At 39.9% G+C, this 17,051-nt stretch overlaps 1 protein-coding gene across 1 annotated transcript in view; it reads right to left on the bottom strand.

Annotated features, from left to right (window-relative positions):
- CTNNA3 (catenin alpha 3) overlaps window positions 1-17,051 on the bottom strand; it is a 1,802,815-nt gene that overhangs the window by 1,454,770 nt on the left and 330,994 nt on the right. The window contains exon 5 of the mRNA XM_004386410.1: window positions 12,324-12,587. Within this exon, the coding sequence (XP_004386467.1) occupies window positions 12,324-12,587 (264 nt within the window). The remainder of the gene's footprint in view (window positions 1-12,323; window positions 12,588-17,051) is intronic.

Raw genomic sequence — 17,051 nt, 5'->3', positions numbered from 1 at the left:
TTTGTTCTGTAAGCCTTCACCTGAAGTCCAATTAAAAAAAAAAAATAATAAGTATAGTCAGAATGATCCTTAGAAGCGAGGATGGCAAGACTTCGTCTCACATACTTTTGACATGTTATCTATCAGGAAGAACCAGCCCCTGGAGAAGGACATCATGCTTGGTAAAGTAGAGGGTCAACAAAAAGAGGAAGACCCTCAACAAGATGGGCTGACACAGTGGCTGCAACAACGGGCTCAAATGTAACAAGTAAGGATGGCACAGTACTGAGCAGTGTTTTTTTCTGTTGTTATGAGTTGGAAACAACTTGAAGGCATCTCACAACAACAACAACATACATAGTTATTAATCTTTTAGAAAACATAATATTGGAGGAGTAGTAAACCCATATGCTTACCATTTCCTTTGCTTAAATTCTTGCATTTTCTACCTTTCTTCAAGGATATTTTTTTCTTTTTCTTCAGTGAAAACTTGTTGCTATTAAACTATACAATTTGAAGTTATTTAAAAATAGCTTTATCTTTTTTCTTAAAATATAGTTGCATTGTGTATTTAATTCAAGGTTAACTATAATTTTCTTTCAGGACTTAAAAAACAAAAAATGATTCCAGTGTCTTTTAGCATCTATTTTTGCTATTGAGATATCAGCCATCAGTCATCACTTGCAGGCAATTTCTCTTTTCTCCCTATTTTCTTTTAAAAATATTCTTTTTGTCTCTTGTGTTCATTCTCACTAAAATATGACTAAATGTGGACTTCCTTTTATTTATCTTGCTTGGGATGTTTTGGGCTTCATAGATACAAAGATCGGTGTCTTCCATCGGTTCTAGGAAATTCCCAGTTTTCTCACTTCTAGGTCTCATATTAGAATATTTTAGACTTAGAATATTTTAGAATGTAACACCATTCTCCAAGTATCTTAGCTGCTTTTTTATATTTTCTATTTCTGTGTCTCTCTATGTGGCGCCCCAAGTAACTTCTTCAAATGTATCTTTCATATCACTAATTCTCTCTTTAAAAAGAAAAAAACAAACCCGTTGCCATCGAGTCAATTCCAACTCATAGTGACCCTGTATGTAATCTCCTATTTTGCCTAATCATTAATTTTTAGTTATTATATTTCTCATTTTAGGAAGTTCTGCCTGGTCAATTTTGACAGTCTGCTGTTCCTTCATCACATTTTAAATAAATAAATGAGGGTAATAAAATATATTAAACATACTATTTATATTCAGTATCTCATAATTTCAATACCTGTCATGCTTGCAAGTCCGATTCCGTAACGTGTTCTTTCTGTTAAGTCTCACTCATGATGGCTTGCTTCTTTGTGTGTCTTTTGAGAACTCATTTTCCTTGGTACTCTGATTTTTTTTTTTTTTTTTTTAAAGTGCACAGAGGATATGAGCTTACTTCTGGCAGGTACCTGGAAATACTACCAGGATAGGACAACTTTGAATTACTTTTCACCTGGGGTTTTAAGTGCTACACAGATAGTATTAATTCTGACCCGAAGTGCAGGTAAAGACTGGCTTGTGATTAGAAAATTTCCAAGATGTTTTCTGCTTTTTCTTTCTGAGCTATCCAGAGCCAAGGCCAAGTATACCCACTATCTCCTGCTATAAGAGATAGTATTTTTCTTGTTCATCCAATAAAGTGGTCAAATTTGGGGGATTCCCAGTTTCATACAACGATCTCTTATCTGATTTTCCATCTGAGAGGAAACAGGCTGTCTCTTCTCCTCAGTTCATGGTCTTTCAAAATCCAAGTTCCAGGCCATAATGGATGAGCAGTTCCTATCTTCCACCAGCACAATGCTCGTGCCAGTGCTGGCGTGCTTGCCTGGATTTCTACTCTCTTTGTACCTATCCTCAAAGAATTCCCTAATTTATCTATCAGATTAGCCATGCATTTTAGAAATATTTTAACCATCATTTTTAGCCCTGGTGGTGCAGTGGTTAAGAGCTCGCCTGCTAACAAAAGGTCAGCAGTTTGAATCTACCAGCCATTCCACGGAAACCCTGTGGGGCAGTTCTCTGTCCTATAGGATCGCTATGAGTCGGAATCAACTCGATGGCAATGGGTAATCCACTGTATTTCTAGAAACCAAAACCATTTTTTAAAATCATATTAAAGTGCTTCTAGATATCAATGATGCCCATTTTTCTTTGGCTCCTAAATGCTAATCTGATGGATAGAGGTCTCTGTTTTCTCCTTCAGGGAAAAATATAAGAATATAAGGACTGTGTTCCCCCAGATTATCACTTTCTGTAAAAGGAAGCATATGTTGGCAGTCACAGTGAACGTGGATTAAGGCTGGATACTTGCTGAGAGAAGGGAATATATACATTTTTTTTTCTCTCTCTCTCTCTATTCCTTTCTCACAGAAAAGGTTCTGAGTAGCAGAATCACTTAGATATGCTTCTGGTGGTTTCCCTCACTATAAACACATGGCCTAGTTAAAAGTTAAGTAAAGTAGATAAATATACCCCAAGCACATAACTCTTAGTTGGAGAAAGAAAAAAGAGAGATAAGGGAAAAAATACTATTCACCCCACTATCACAAAATAATTTGCAGCATTCCTGTATTCATTCCCTCGTTGAACAACTATTTACTTAGCACTTACTATATATATACAGGAGCCATGGTGGCGCAGTGGTTAAGTGCTCGGCTGCTAACCAAACGGTCAGCAGTTCAAATCCACCAGCCGCTCCTTGGAAACCCTCTGGAACAGTTCTACTCTGTCCTTTAGGGTCACTATGAGTCAGAATTGACTCAACAGCAATGAGATACAGGGTACTACATACAGGGCATGGTTCTAGGTGCTGAGCATACAGCACCTATGTAAATGATGGTACATGAATGAGTTTACAAAAGAAAGAAGATAAAATAAATACAACAGTTCTTTGAAAATAAGCCTACATTCATGTCCTTGGTTATTATCATCTTTATCACATGAAGATCCAGATAATTCTTGTGGACCACTATTTCGGCAGCCTACTTTTGTCCTCTGCACAGGACAAATGTCTTAAAGGAGTTAGAGTTTCTAAAGCAGTTTTAACTGGCAAAGTTTCTTGCTTAAAGACATTTTCAAATTTCCTTTAATCTACAAGTCAACGCTTCTCAGTTCTCATTCAGTCACAAATGGAGAAGGAACACCCTGTAATTCACATTAGCCTTACCAATAAATTAATCGATTTAGCCTATACAGTGTTTTAATTCAACTTCTACTTTGTCAACCAATAAATCTCAGATTTCATACCCACAACCAGCCATGGGCCAGAATGAAAGATTTAACAGAGCCTCAGCTTGGTAGGTGTTGAGTTAGCGCTCTGATACATTTCTACAATATAAACATTTAATGAGACTTCCTCCCAACAGAGTATTTACTACATCAGTTTATATCACAGTAATGTATCTGCAGAAAGAAGATAGAGCAAAGGTTATTTTGGATATTTTACCAATAAAGTTTCCTGTAAATGAAAAGTGCAACCATTTAATTTACAAAATCATTAAAAAGGGTTAAATGATCAATAAATTCTGCTTTATCTAGTTCAGACAGCCTCAGCAGCTATCTGTAACTCAGATATAAAAAAATACATAAAACTCAGGCATTTTGTACTAGTTTGTGCTTCCATAGCTTTGACTGGAACTGAATTTCAAAGGTTGTTGAGACAGTACGAGGATATCAGGGAACGATCGATCTTCAGGACCCCTCTCTGCCTTGTTCAGAAGAAGTGAGTATACCGTAGAGACAATTTTCTTGAGAAAGAGAGAACACCATCACCCCATCTTCACCCATCACCACAGACTGCTCACTCATCAAAGCTGCACACATACATACACACTTTGTCCTCCTCTCTGATCACTGCCATTTCTTGCCTGTAGCAACCACTCTTAACTAAAAGGAAGAAAAGGAACATGTCCCAGAAGAAGGAACAATCTGGAAATCTGTCTTCTTCTATAATCCAAGTATAAAGAATGCAGTGTCTAGCATAAACTAGACCCCCTTATGCAAGCATACCATGACACAATTCTGTTTAGTACTTATGAAGAATGTGGTATGCCAGTCTATGAGTTCACTCCAGCAAATTTCACTTTACTGCACTAGCCACTCCCCAAATACAGAATATTTCTATTTAAATAACCCAGGGACAAAATTCTTTTCACCAAAAGGTCATTGCACATTTCGGACTTGCTTACTTTTGTTTTCTTCTTCTTTTTTTCAAAAACAAGTTGTAGATGTAGATCACCAGGACTTAGTTACATTTTTAATGTCTCTCATGTTGCCTTACAGACTAAGAATCTTAGCATAAATTGTGTTGAATTTGAATCAAGCAAATTAAGTTTTATCTGTAAGAACTCAGTATAGCACCAAAAACAAACAAACATACAAACAAACCCATTGCTGTCAAGTCGATTCCGACTCATAGTGACCCTACCAGACAGAGTAGAACTGCCCCATAGGGTTTCCAAGGAGCACCTGGTGGATTCCAACTGCTGACTTTTGGTTATTAGCCATAGCATTTAACCACTATGCCACCAAGGTTTCCCAGTATAGCACAGTCAATAATAATTCTTCTAGACTCAGACTGGATTCACATCCTGACTACTACCACTCACTAACTTTATAACTTAAGCAAGTTATAATCTGTATAAGTCTCAGTGTTATTTTCTGTAAGACAAAAATAAAAAATACCATATAGGGACACTGAAATAATTAAATGGCAAAATTCATGTAAAACTCTTAGAAACCAAAAAATGTCACATATTTAATTTACTGGGAGCTTAACAAAGCCTTGGGTGATGCAACAGCTAATGTACTGGGCTGCTAACTCAATGTTTGAAGATCCAAATCCACCCAGAGGTACTTCTTCCACCCAGAGGCACATTGGGAGAAAAGCCTAGCATTCTACATCCTAAATATCAGCCATTGAAAACCCTGTGGAGCACAGTTCTTCTCTGACACACATGGGGTCAGAATTGACTCGATGGCAACTGGTAGTGGTGCTAATCCGAACCTACAAATATCTACTAATATCAGTAGTATAAATTTAATAAGAAGCATAGTCCTTGTCCACATGGAGTCTTCAACCTTATTCTAAAGACAAGAGGGACAGCTAGTAGACAAGATTACAGAATGCTGATTACACAGGGCAAACAATTAGACACCATAATTTGGTATTATTAGAGAGCCACCACTACTCTTATACCTCATGCAGACAAATATTTCCTAAAATTATCACACAGGTACCAATAATTTGAATTTTATAAATTTTCACGTTGCTGCTAGGTGCCACGGAATCAGCTCCAACTCATAGTGACCACATGTGCGACAGAGCCATCCTCACAACCGTTGTTATGCTTGAGCCCATTGTTAAAGCCACTGTGTCAATGGATCTTGTTGAGGGTCTTCCGCTTTTTCACTGACCTTCTACTTTACCAAGCATGATGTCCTTATCCAGGGACTGGTCCCTCCTGATAACATGTCCAAAGTATTCGAGACAAAGTCTTGCCATCTTTGCTTCTAATGAGCATTCTGGCTGTACTTCTTCCAAGACAGATTTATTGTTCTTCTCTCAGTCCATGGTATATTCACTATTCTTTACCACCTCCATAATTCAAAGGCATCAATTCTTCTCTGGTCTTCTTTATTCACTGTCTAGCTTTCGCATGCATATGAGGGGATCAAAAACACCATAGCTTGGGTCAGGCGCACCTCAGTCCTCAAAATGACATCTTTGCTCTCTAACACTCCAAAGACGTTTTTGCAGCAGATTGGCCCAATGCAATAGTCATTTGATTTCTTGACTGCTGTTTCCTTCGGCATTGATTGTGAATCCGAGTAAAATGAAATCCTTGACAACTTCAATATTTTCTCCGTTTATCATAATGTTGCTTATTATTGGTTCAGTTGTGAGGATTTTTTTCTTTATGTTGAGATGTAATCCTTACTGAAAGCTTTAGTCTTTGATCTTCACAGTAAGTCCTTCAAGTCCTCTTCACTTTCAGCAAGCAAAATTGTGTCATCTTCATAATGCAGGTTGTTAATGACTCTTCCTCCAATCCTGATGCCATGTTCTTCTTTATACAGTCCAACTTCTCAGATTATTTGCTCAGATACAGATTAAATAAGTATGATGAAAGGATACAACCTGATGCACACCCTTCTTGACTTTAAACCACGCAGTATCCCCTTGATCTGTCTGAATGACTGCCTCTTATTCTACGTACAGGTTCCTCATGAGCACAATTAAGTGTTCTGGAATTTCCATTCTTCGCAATGTTATCCATAATTTATTATGATCCACACAGTCGAATACCTCTGCATAGTCAATAAAACACAGGCAAACATCTTTCTGGTATTCTCTGCTTTCAGCCATGATCCATCTGACATCAGTAGTGATATCCCTTGTTCCACATCCTCTTCTGAATTGGGCTTTAATTGCTGGCAGTTCCCTGTAGATGTACTGCTGCAATCACTTTTGAATGATCTTCAGCAAAATTTTACTCATGTGTGATACTAATGATATTATTTGATAATTTCTGCTTCTGTCGGATCACCTATTTTTTCAGAAATAGACTGCCAGGTCCTTCTTCCTAGTCTGTCTTAGTCTGGAAGCTCCATTGGAACCTGCCCACCAAGGGTGACCCTGCTGGTATTTGAAATACCAGTGGCAAAGCTTCCGGTATCACAGCAACACACAAGACACCACAGTATGACAAACTGACAGACACGTGGTGGAAATTTTCACATGGATGCCAAGAAATAAGAATTTAATAATGTTGAATTAGAAACAAGGTACCCATTTAAAAACATGTAACTAAGGAAATTTATATGGAAAAGTTATTCTAAATTTGATTAAGTATCTAATAAGTTTATCATGAAAATAATAATGTTTGCAATAACATAGGTATTCTATATCTATATGTATTTAGTTTTTTTAATGTTATTAGTGAAACTTTAGTAATTTCAATTGTATTGATTTCTTCATTGCGGAATAATCTGCCTCCAAATATTCATCTTCACTAATGACAACAAGAACTAAGATTTATTTAGCAGTGACAGGCACTGCTTTAAGCATTTCAACTCCAATCCGTACCCATTGCCATTGAGTTGATTCCAACTCATAGTGACCCAACAGGACAGAGTAGAACTGCCCCACAGGGTTTCCAAGGCTGAGATCTTTATGGAAGCAGACTGCCACATCTTTCTCTCATGGAGCAGCTGGTGGGTTTGAATCCCCAACCTTTTGGTTAGCAGCCAAGTGCTTAACCACTGTACCACCAGGGCTCCTTAAGTATTTTAACATACACTGTATTATTAATTCACTGATACTGACCACATCGCTATGACTGTAGGTCCTATTATTACCCCTATCTTATGGTGAGAAAACTGGAGTTACATTAATAACTTTCCCCAGGTCATACAGGCATAATTACCACATCTGGAATAGAATCCAGGCATTCAGGTTCCCAAGCCCTTATCCTGAAGTGCCACACTACGCTGTCTCCCATTAAGCAACTATTTTCTAATTCGGGTAGCCAGTGATCTTTGACATCATACTTTAATATGTGATAAATATCTCAAACTCAACATGTCCAAAATTGAGTTTCTAATCTTCCTTCTAATCTTCCATCAAATGTCTGTCAGTCATACTGTGGTGACTTGCATGTTGCTATGATGCTAGACACTTTGCCACCAACATTTCAAATACCAGCAGGGTCACCCCTGGTGGACAGGTTACAGCACAGCTTCCAGAATAAGACAGACTAGGAAGAAGGACCTGGCAGTCTACTTCTGAAAAAATTGGCCAGTGAAAACCCGATGAATAGCAGTGGATCCTTGTTTGGTATAGTGCCAGAAGATGAGCCCCTCAGGTTGGCAGGTGCTCAAAATATGACTGGGGAAGAGCTGCCTCCTCAAAGTAGAGCCGACCTTAATGACATGGATGGAGTCAAGCTCTGGAGACCTTCATTTAGCGATGTGGAATGACTCAAAATAAGAAGAAACACCTGCAAACATCCATTAATAATTGAAATGTGGAATGTACAAAGTACGAATCTAGGAAATTTGGAAGTCTTCAAAAATGAAATGGAACACATAAACATCAATATCCTAGGCATTAGTGAGCTGAAATGGACTATATTGGCCATTTTGAATCAGACAATCATATGGTCTACCATGCTGTGAATGACAAATTAAAGAGGAATAGTGTCACATTCATTGTCAAAAATAACATTTCAAGATCTATCCTGAAGTACAATGCTCTCAGTGATAGGACAATATCCATACACCTACAAGGAAGACCAGTTAATATGATTATATATTCAAACTTATGTACTAATCACTAAGGCCGAAGATAAAGAAATTGAAGATTTTTACCAACTTCTGCAGTCTGAAATTGATCGACCATGCAATCAAGACGCACTGATAATTACTGGCAATTGGAAACAAAGAAGGATTGGTAGTGGGAAAATATGGCCTTGGTGACAGAAACAATGCTGAAGATTGAATGATAGAATTTTGCAAGACCAACAACTTCTTCATCGCAAATACCTTTTTTCAACAACAAAAACAGCAACTATACATGTAGACCAAGCCAAATGGAATACACAGGAATCAAATCGACTACATCTGTGGAAAGAGATGATGGAAAAGTTCAATATCATCAGTCAGAACAAGGTCAGGAGTCAACTGTGGAACAGATGATCAATTGCTCATATGCAAGTTGAAGGTGAAGCAGAAAAAAATTAGAACAAGTCCATGAGAACCAAAATATGACCTTAAGTATATCCCACGTGAATTTAGAGACCATCTCAAGAGTAGATTTGATGCACTGAACACGAATGATGGAGGACCAGATGAGTTGTGGAATGACATCAAGGACATCATACATGAAGAAAGCAAGGGGTAATTGAAAAGACAGGAAAGAAAGAAAGACCAAAATGGATGTCAGAAGAGACTCAGAAAATTGCTCTTGAATGCATAGTAGCTAAAGCGAAAGGAAGAAATGATGAAGTAAAAGAGCTGAACAGACAATTTCAAAGGGTGGCTCAAGAAGACAAAGGAAAGTATTATAATGAAATGTGCAAACACCTAGAGACAGAAAACCAAAAGGGAAGAACACGCTTGGCATTTCTCAAGCTGAAAGAACTGAAGAAAAAATTCAGGCCTGGAATTGCAATATTGAAGGATCCTACAGGGAAAATATTAAACGACCCAGGAAACATCAAAAGAAGATGGAAGGAATACACAGTCACTGTGACAAAAAGAATTGGTCCATGTTCAACCATTTTAGGAGGCAGCATATGAGCAAGAACTAATGGTATTGAAAGAAGAGGTCCAAGCTGCACTGAAGGCACTGGTGAAAAACAAGGCTCCAGGAATTGACCAACTGAGATGTTTCAACAAACGGATGCAGTGCTGCCAGTGCTCACTCATCTATGTTAAGAAATTTTGAAGACAGCTAACTGGCCAACTGACTGGAAAAGATCCATATATGTACCCATTCCAAAGAAAGGTGAGCCAACAGAAATTATCAAACAGTATCATTAATATCACAAAGAAGTAAAATTTTGCTGAAGATCATCAAAAGCAGTTGAAGCAGTACATCAACAGGGAACTGCCTGCAATTAAAGCCCAATTCAGAAGAGGATGTGGAACCAGGGATATCACTACTGATGTCAGATGGATCATGGCTGAAAGCAGAGAATACCAGAAAGATGTTTACCTGTGTTTTATTGACTATGCAAAGGCATTTGACTGTGTGGATCATAATAAATTATGGATAACATTGCAAAGAATGGAAATTCCAGAACACTTAATTGTGCTCATGAGGAACCTGTACTTAGAATAAGAGGCAGGATTTCAAACAGAACAAGGGGATACTACATGGTTTAAAGTCAAGAAAGGTGTATATCAGGGTTGTATCCTTTCATCATACTTATTCAATCTATATCTGAGCAAATAATCTGAGAAGCTGGACTATATGAAGAAGAACATGGCATCAGGATTGGAGGAAGTCTCATTAACAATCTATGATATGCAGATGACACAACCTTGCTTGCTGAAAGTAAGGAAGACTTGAAGCACTTACTGATGAAGATCAAACACCACAGCCTTCAGTATGGATTACATCTCAACATAAAAAAGACAAAAATCCTCACAACTGGACCAATAAGCAACATCATGATAAACAGAGAAAATACTGAAGTTGTCAAGGATTTCATTTTACTTGGATATACAATCAACATTCATGGAAGTAGCAGTCAAGAAATCAAATGACATATTGCATTGGGCAAATCTGCTGCAAAGGCCTCTTTAAAGTGTTAAAAAGCAAAGATGTCACTTTAAGTACTAAGGTGTGCCTGGCCCAAGCCATGGTGTTTTTAATCACCTCATATGCATGAGAAAGTTGGACAACAAATAAGGAAGACCAAAGAAGAATTGATGCCTTTGAATTATGGTGTTGGTGAAGAATATTGAATATACCACAGACTGCCAGAAGAACAAACAAATCTGTCTTGGAAGAAGTATAGCCAGAATGCTCATTAGAAGCAAGGATGCCAAGACTTTGTCTCACATACTTTGGACATGTTATCAGGAAGGACCAGTCCTTAAAGAAGGACCTCACGCTTGGTAAAGCAGAGGGTCAGCAAAAAAGAGGAAGACCCTCAATAAGACGGACTGAGACAATGGCTGCAACAATGGGCTCAAGCATAACAATGACTGTGAGGATGGCACAGGACTTGGCAGTGTTTCATTCCGTTGTACACAGGGTCGCTGAGTCAGAACTGAACAGATGACACATAACAGCAATAACAATCTTCCTTCCCAAACCTGCTTCACCCATAACCTTCCCCATCATTACTGATGAAAATGTCATCCGAATACTTGTATCTGTGGTAGGCAGAGCGATGCAGCTCCGATTTCCCTTCTAGGTACAACTTGCTACCCAGCTTTGGGGAGTACAGCTAGCAGACAAGTCCTTCAGGGTCCACCTCAGCTTCAGAGGGCAGCCTCCCACCACCCCTGAGGTCACATCTTTCTCAGGGCAGACTGCATCCGGCACACTTCAGGGACAGGTGATCAAAAGAGGAGGGGGCATAAAGTGTTGGCCTTTTCTACTTGATGGAGCTCACTCTAAAGGTCAAGGCTCTCTCCAGAACTCCCTGCCAGATGCTTGAGACTTTATAAGCCTGGATTGCATGTTGACTTCTTCCGCTGCCCAGTCCTGCTTCATCCCCTTCCTTTCACAACTGTTGATCCCTAATAACATCTTGTATCCCAAACACTGTCTAGTGTCCAGCATGTGATCCTGGAGAACCCAGCATGAGACACCAGCCATGACTCCTCCCTTTGTCTCACACCCCACGTCCAGTCTGTCAAAATCCATATGGCTCCACTTTCAAAATATCGCCTTAATGTGACCAATAATCACCACCTCCACTGACACCACCCTGCTCCAAACCTCCACATCTCCCACCTGAGTTACTACAATAGCTTTCAGATTGTCTCCATATTCCTCCACACTGCAGCCAATGTAGTCCTTTCAAGATGTAATTCTCCATGTGTCACATCTTGCTTAAAATCTTACCATGGAGCCCCATTTAATTTGGGGTAAAAGTCAGAGTCCTTAACAGCCTACATGGCCTGTCATAACCCGACCCCACTGGCTCTCTCACCTCACTTCCTACTGCTTTCCCCTTCGCTCTCTCCACCCAGGCACCCTGGATTCTGTGCTGTCACTTAAACACTGTGGCGTGCCTTCAAGCCTTTGCTCTAGGTTTCCATCTGCCTGATTCCCTTACCTCTTACCAGCCTTTGATTACATCTCGCCTTCTCAAGGTAACATACAAATTACTTATATACAGGGTTTTTTTGTTTTTGTTTTTTGCCTATATTCCCTTGCTAGGATGTAAACATTGCAAGTGTAGCAATCTGGGTCTATTTACATATTTACTGATAATTCCCAACCACACAGAAACAGTGCCAATAATAAATATCTGTGAATGAATAAATCCTATATTTTATAATTTTATAGTATGGAAAATAAAGTCATCACTTACATCTAATTACCAATCCCTAATAAAATTCAGTGGCTTCCTTGGCAGAGGTATAAAGGAATCAGAAATCCACTGCTAGCATATTTTCCTACTGATCAATTCATTGGAAGAAACAAGAATGTGATAAAGGGATTGTTTGATTGGATAACTGGAGTTATATTTTCTCATGCTGTAAACTATCACACAGATGTGAAAAATCACTTCTGCTTATTTACAAGCTGGGACAACAAGTCACTTTCTACCTTGTTCTCGACTTACCTCAAGCTCCTCAAGGGCACTTCCCAGGGTTGTTGCCTGAGGTTCTGTTGGGGCCGGCATATTCTGGATGCCTTGTGAAGCATTTGAAATCACATTAAGGGCATTCTGAATTTCTTCACAAACTGTGTCCTTGCTGGCTTTGAGGGAAGCAACATCAGAATGCTCCAAACAAGCTGAACAAATTGAATGCAAGAGAGGAGAGTTCTCCTTCAGTGAGGCCCGGGCCCCTGCGATTTCATCCCTCTGGTTTGGAGATTTTAAGTCCTGAGAAGGGAAATAAAAAGAGTGGTTTCTTACCACAGGTAATAGAGGAAAGACATATAAAGAATCTCCACTTTCACTTCAATATAATTGAAAAGATGGGCAATACTAAGAAGTTAGCTATAAGTGAAAACCAAGAGCATCAGTTATTTCTAAACTACTTCAAATTGTTTACAGTTCTACAATACTTTAAACAAGGTGAGCCAATTAGCAAATAAAGGTCACAACGGTGCAGGATGTATAAAAACTGAGTAGATCTTACAGTTGTCAGTCATGTCCTTATAAATCATCAACACACTCTGACATTCACAGTATTAAGTACATTATAAGAGAGCTTGAATTACAAGGATGCTGATCACCTATTTCCATAAATGCTGATAATTGTATCTAACCTTTTCATTAAAACTAAATAAATTGAGTCAAGAACGCTAAATTGAACCTCCCATTACTCTGTTCTTTTTACAATCTTTTTCAGACATGTTTATTAATATATAAATTAATCCTGGATCTGACTTTCTTTAACATTCATTCAACAAATAGTTATTGAGCACTTAGTATATACTAGACCTTGTACTAGACTCTGAGTATACAAATGTGAACAATCCAACAAGGATTTTGTTCTCAAGTTTCTGTTCCAGTTGTGGGGGATGGGGCTTATACAAACAATAAACTAGGAAAACAAATGTGCAAAGCAATTTCAGGTAATGATAGATGCTATAAAGGAAACACAAAACTGAAATATCATAGAGATTGACTTGAGGGGAGAAAGCTGCTGTAGCTTAGGTGGTCAGAGATGGTATTTCTGTGAAGGTGACAGTGGCAGTAAGATCTAAATGAAGAGCATTGCAAACAGATGGAAGAGAAAGTTACAATCCTAAGTGATAGCTGATCAAAACTAGTTCAAGACACAGTGAAGAAACCTGGTAGGTACTACCTTAACCAAGTGATGAAGGTTAGCATCATCAGTGATGTCACATAGATATCATGTACCTCCTGGATAAGAGATGACAAGAGGGCACTTCACCTCTGTAGTCTTCTCTTCAAAAACACATAACCCCAGTCTAATCATGAGAAAAACAACAAACAAGCCCAGATAGGGGAACATCCCCCAGCATATGTAGCCAGTGTTCCTCAAGACTGTTAAGGTCAAGCAAAGACTAATAAACAGTCACAGACCAGATGAGACTGGGAGGAATGATGACTGTGATGGTTAAGATTGTGTGTTGACTTGGCTGGGCCATGATTCTCAATGTTTTAATGTAATCACTCCCATGACTGAATATACTGTCAGTAGCCAATCATACGAAAGGGAGTCTCCTTGGGGGTGTGGCCTGCATCTGAATATAAGCAGATGTTCTGGCTTTTTGCTCTCTCTGGATCCCGTGGCTGCCTCCTGTAGCCTCGTCTCCAGTTCTTGGGACTTGAGCTGTCAGCTTATCTGCCGAACTTGGGATTCGTCAATCTGCACAGCCTGTGAGCGGGAGCCCTGCTCTCCGACCTGCCTATCTTGGGCTTGCCAGCTTCTGCGGCTGTGTGACCGGGGAGAGGCCTCTACCCTGATCCACAGACTTGGGACATTGTAGCCTCTATAATCGAGTGAGCTGTTTCCTTGATATAAATCTATATACATATATATTTATATACTTTACTGGTTTTGCTTCTCTAGAGAACCCAGCCTAAGACATTTTGGTACTGAGAGTGGTTCCAGAGAAACAAAATTGTAAGGATGAGTTTCCTAAATTGGTTCTCAAGTCTGGTTAGTCTTAAAGACATTGATGCCTCTGCTTCTAGCAGGAAAGAGGTCATTGCTAGTCCATGGAACGAGGTGGTGATACAAATATGCAAAATATCACCACCAGCAGATCAGGTATTGGTGAAAGGCAAGGCTCAGGGTGATCACATGTGTGATATCTTTCTACAGCTTTGTCAGAATGAGAAGTATAAGGAAGCTGGTTGGTTTGTCCTACTTTCGCTAGACAAACTGGTGAAGGAAAGACATGCACTCAGGGCTTCAGAGTCAAGGCTCAAGTGCCGCATACATGACCTCAAGGCTTCCACTTGTGCTTTGAAAGAAAGCCTTATTTCTTGTAGTAACAGCTGAAATTGCTGAAAACTAAACCCAGAGTCTTATTGTAAGAGTGGCTGAATTACAACGCCAGTTCAATTGCAAAGCTCGAGAGGTGTCTGAAGTTAAGGTAAGGGCATTGATTGGGAAGAGATGTGATCCTGAGACTTGGGATGGGGACATATGGGCAGATAATCAGGAAGCTGGGGACACTGAGCCCATAAATTCCACTGAATCACTCCTGCCAGCAGAACCAGTCCCACCTGAAGAGATTACTTCATGTTTGTCTGTTAAACCACCCTGCCCAGAAAAACCATTAGCCCCTCCACTCCCGTCTAGTGAGATAGATCTAGCCCAGCTGTCTCTAAAGAGCCCTTGCCTGAGTCATTGCCTGGAGCATCGCCTGAGGCAGATGCTTTACAAGATAATGCTGAATGTTCTCAAAACAATTCCACACTACTGATTCTGTCTTCTAGACCTATAACTAGGCTTAAGTCCCAGTGAGCCCCAAAAGATGAAGTACAAAGTGTGACCCAGGAGGAGGTACGCTACACACCAGAAGAACTACTTGACTTTTCTAATATGTACAAACAGAAACCTGGGGAATATGTGTGGGAATGGCTATTAAGGGTGTGGGATAATTGTGCAAGGAACGTAAAGATGGATCAGTCTGAGTTTACTGATATGGGTCCACTAAGCACAGATTGTTCATTCAATGTTTCAGCTAGAGAAGTTAGGAAAGGATCTAATAGTTTATTTGGTTGGGTTGCTGAAGCATGGATTACGAGGTGGCCAACACTAAATCAAGCTGAAGTACCAGACCTGCCTTGGTATACTGCAGAAGAAGGTATCCAAAGGCTTAGGGAAATTGGCATGCTAGAGTGGATTTATCAAGTTAGACCCACAGACTCACACATGGAGTGTCCAGAGGACACACCTTTTACCACAACTGTGAGGAACAAATTTGTGAAGGGAGCTCCAGTATCCTTGAAGACTGCTGTGATTCCTATTTTATGCAAGTCAGATTTGACAGTGGGAACTGCCCTAACTTAATTAAGACACCTAACTACAATGGGGCTGATTGGACCCCGTGGTAGTAGGGGCCAAGTGGCTGCACTCAATCGACAAAGATAAGGTGGGCGTGGTTACAGTAATGAACAGAGGAGTCAAAGCAGTAATCAGAATAGTCTGACTCGTATGGATTTATGGCGTTGGCTACTTAGACATGGTGTCCGTAGGAGTGAAACAGATAGGAAATCTACTAAATATTTACTTGATCTATACAAACAGATGAATTCTAGGTCAAGTGAACAGCAGTCTAACTCGAATCGCCAGAATAGAGAGGCATGGTCCCTCAATCAATTCCCAGATTTGAGTGAGTTTAAAGACCCACAACCCCTTGAAAGAAGGGGAGACCAGGTTCCCTTGAGGAAGGACTCAAAAACACCGCCAAAAATTTTTACTGTTAATCTTTCTCCCAGCCTTCCCCAAAGGGATCTACGGCCTTTTACGAGAGTGACCATTCATTGGGGAAAAGGAAATAATCAGACTTTTCGGGGATTACTGGATACTGGCTCTGAGCTGACACTAATTCCAGGAGACCCAAAATGTCACTGTGGCCCACCAGTGAGAGTGGGGGCATTATGGAGGTCAGGTTATTAATGGAGTCTTGGCTCATGTCCGTCTCACAGTAGGTCCAGTGGGTCCCTGAACCCATCCTGTAGTGATTTCCCCAGTTCCAGAATGCATAATGGAATAGATATACTCAGCAACTGGCAGAACCCCCACATTGGATCCCTGACAAATACAGTAAGGGCTATTATGGTAGGAAAAGCCAAGTGGAAGCCATTAGAACTGCCCCTACCTGGGAAAATAGTAAACCAAAAGCGATACCGCATTCCTGGAGGGACTGCAGAGATTACTGCCACCATCAAGGACTTGAAGGATGCAGGGGTGGTGATTCTCACCATTCCCATTAAACTTGCCTGTTTGGCCTGTGCAAAAAACAGATGGATCTTGGATAGTGACAGTAGATTATCGAAAACTTAACCAGGTGGTAACTCCAATTGCAGCTGCTGTTCCAGATGTAATTTCACTGCTTGAGCAAATTAATACATCTCCTGGTACCTGGTATGCAGCTATTGATCTGGCTAATGCCTTTTTCTCCATACCTGTTTCAAAGGACCACCAGAAGCAGTTTGCCTTCAGCTTGCAAGGCCAACAATACACCTTCACTTGCCTACCTCAGGGCTACATTAACTCTCCAGCCCTATGTCACAATTTAGTCCGCAGTGACCTTGATCGCCTTTCTCTTCCATAAGACGTCACACTGGTCCATTACACTGATGACATTATGCTGATTGGACCTAGTAAGGAAGAAGTGTCAATGACTCTGGACTTAT

The sequence above is a fragment of the Trichechus manatus genome, unplaced genomic scaffold (genome assembly GCF_000243295.1).
Source record: "Trichechus manatus latirostris isolate Lorelei unplaced genomic scaffold, TriManLat1.0 scaffold00163, whole genome shotgun sequence".
NCBI lineage: Eukaryota > Metazoa > Chordata > Mammalia > Sirenia > Trichechidae > Trichechus > Trichechus manatus.
This window is presented reverse-complemented; position numbering and strand designations above follow the sequence as displayed.